Source organism: Arachis ipaensis, chromosome B07 (genome assembly GCF_000816755.2).
Source record: "Arachis ipaensis cultivar K30076 chromosome B07, Araip1.1, whole genome shotgun sequence".
NCBI lineage: Eukaryota > Viridiplantae > Streptophyta > Magnoliopsida > Fabales > Fabaceae > Arachis > Arachis ipaensis.
The window spans coordinates 125,560,424-125,563,327 of NC_029791.2; the positions used below are offsets into that span (position 1 = coordinate 125,560,424).

General features: G+C 32.7%; 1 protein-coding gene across 1 annotated transcript in view; it reads right to left on the minus strand.

Annotated features, from left to right (window-relative positions):
• LOC107607959 (calcium-transporting ATPase 3, endoplasmic reticulum-type) overlaps window positions 10-2,904 on the minus strand; it is a 15,937-nt gene continuing 13,042 nt past the window's right edge. Inside the window, exons 27-32 of the mRNA XM_021108007.1 lie at window positions 2,373-2,458; window positions 1,585-1,733; window positions 1,187-1,292; window positions 1,013-1,066; window positions 600-648; window positions 10-294 (exon numbers count right to left, since the gene is read on the minus strand). Of these exons, the coding sequence (XP_020963666.1) occupies window positions 227-294; window positions 600-648; window positions 1,013-1,066; window positions 1,187-1,292; window positions 1,585-1,733; window positions 2,373-2,458 (512 nt within the window). The 3' untranslated portion in view covers window positions 10-226. The remainder of the gene's footprint in view (window positions 295-599; window positions 649-1,012; window positions 1,067-1,186; window positions 1,293-1,584; window positions 1,734-2,372; window positions 2,459-2,904) is intronic.

A 2,904-nucleotide genomic window follows, 5' to 3' on the forward strand; every position in this document is an offset into this window, starting at 1 on the left:
ATCGAGTAACGGCCTATATCCAACTACATTTGGAATTTTCATAATAATATAAATATTACAGAGAAATCAAATATTGTACAGCATATCTATTGAGGTACCTTGCCTAAACTCCTTGACTGCCATTGCATATGGAGATTGATGATTTGAATCCAACCAAGGATACCACTGTGTGGATGTCTGATTCGTTGCAAGTGAAGGATTTGATCGAATAGTACAGCACATCATCTTACTTATCACGCACTTCTCTTTTTGGAAGTAGGTCGGACCTCCTAAACCACAATCTGAACCTCAAACCTAAACATTGGAATAATCAACAAATCAGCAAAATGGAAAATAGTCCATATAGATGTGTTATCATATATCACTTGATTCAAGCGAAATGTATCCCATGATAAAACACTTTCAAAATGTACCCACTTCCCACTCAAACTTTTTCCAAGATAACACCAAAGTTCACCCACTGAATTTGTTTCCAAGTTTTCAAATGAAAATGAGACTACTAATCCTACAATTTGCCACCTTAAGCAAAAGCTACTCCCACACAGAATCTTAGCAACATAGATTTAGCTGAAAATTTAAGATGATGGAATGAAGATTACCAATGGGATTTCTGGAGAAGAACTTTAATACTTCATCAATAATTATAACCTGGAAAATGAAAAAAGAAAAGAAAAGAAAAGAAATAAGATTAAACCGTTGATGAGTAGCAGGACTCTCAATCTAGGCAAAACAGAGCCTAAGGAAGATCCCATCAATTGTATACAATAACATACATTTTCACAACTTATATATTGAACATTTTTTTGTTTTTGTTTTTTTTTTAAAAAAAGTGAATTTAATCACTAGTTATAATAAGTTTTCAATTTAAAGCCCATTGTTCCAAAATTCAGGACATATATTACATCTACTCTATTATGGTTCATCTGAGGAAACTGATCTACTTAGATATCAACAACAGGTGCATAAAGGTCAACAAAAATACTATTGACAAAGACGAAAAAACACTACATACAGGTATTGAAAGATAAAAGACAACCATCCAGTCATCCCAGGATAATGGTGTTACCTGCCAAAACAATTGTTAATAATAATAAATTAATAATTCAGATTGCTTATAAACAGGACAACTAAGCAGAGTTGTCACTCCAAGAAAAATTGTGGTACACCATTATAGAAAAATACTCACAGAGAAAAGAACTGACAGCGGGTGAACATATAAAATTAGTATGTGAAGAAGCATAGTTATGATTATAGAAGCAACAAGCCACATGTTACTCCAGGGAGGAACGACCCTGAAACAGAATTAATATTGTTACACTACAAATATAACAGAAGTTTATTCTCAGTTCCTAATTAAAGCTGAACTACAGCTCATGCAAGTTCCACTGTGCTCCACATGCAAAACCTCCCCTGGTTCCCACGAAAGGTTTTGTTTTGCATGACAAAGTTATCTTTTAACCGATATCATCATGATGATTTCATATATGCAATCATGCACCCTACTAGTTAGTGACATTAATATATTCTGCAGAGAACAACCCCCCAAGACGAAGTCAAATTAAAATAGATAAAAATATTACTCACAAAAGAGATTGATTTTCACTAAGGTTGTTTAAAGCATTGAACATCTCAACAACGACAAGCACAGTCATTGATACAGTAGATGGATGTCGATCATCAAATATACTGCATGGATAAGTTGTCTCCCTTGTTGGGCAAGTGTCAAAATTCATCTGTAAGAAGAAAACAAGTGAAACTATAAAATACCTTAATTAAATTTATTTATAGAAAATTGGAAGAAATTATTACCAGAAAAAGCAAACCTAATATATACTGCTAAAGATTATCGCATCTACACGAACAAAAATATGTTGCCCAGGCCTGAAGCAGTAGAATTCAACTATGTAATTCATTGTAAGTTCACAATGTATAATGTGCTTTCATAATAAACATTTTAGTAGGCGGTCTAACAGTGATTTTCAACTCCATTCCATTACGTATGTTAATGACTTCTCCTTGGTCATACAGCGGTTTCAAGACCTTTTTTAATTTTTAGTGAATCTTGATTAAAGAAACAAATCAGTTTTATTATATAGTTACACTATACATTATGTCCCTAAAATATATCTTGTTTACGTCCCTAAAGTTTCTTTTTTGTTAAAAACAATAACTAGTAGAAAATTTCCATCCTCTCGCCTTCAAGGGATATAATGTCGTAACTTGAAAACTCTTGCTTCTTATTGTTGCTCCGAATCTTCACTATATCATTAATAGGGAGAATACTCGGGACTCAATTGGATACCGTACATTCTTTGCATCTCAGTCATTGTCTCCAAATCACTCACAATAAATGAGGATAAATAATATCTTACCAGTTCAACATATGGTAGTTTGGGGCCACTATCAGCATAAACAAACCACCAAATAAAACCAGCAACGGTTGCAAGGCCAACATAAGCTGCATCAAGCATGCGAGGTTAAAAGGATACAACTACCAAAACAAATTATGTGAGATGAACAACATTAAAGCATAAAATGGCTAGTTATGATTCATTTATAAAGCATGATCAAAACAACTTTTTCACTAACATGTAAATTTGGAAACATAATTGCTGCTCACAATTTTCAACTAGAGTAATTTCTGTTACCTAAATCAAGTTATGTAATATACACACTTTTTGTGTAGCATGAACGCCATTCATTAACATGTTATGATTTGTGAGTTGCAACAAATGAACTTATATATATAATTACCCAAACCACGAAAAATGACAAAATCTTACACACATCTTCCATTGACTGAATACACTATTACACTTGAAAAATATTTTAATTTGATTAAGTCAAACCATTGTTGTTTTGTTTGATTTTGTTCTCATAACGTGGATGTCTTTTTTCTCCCAC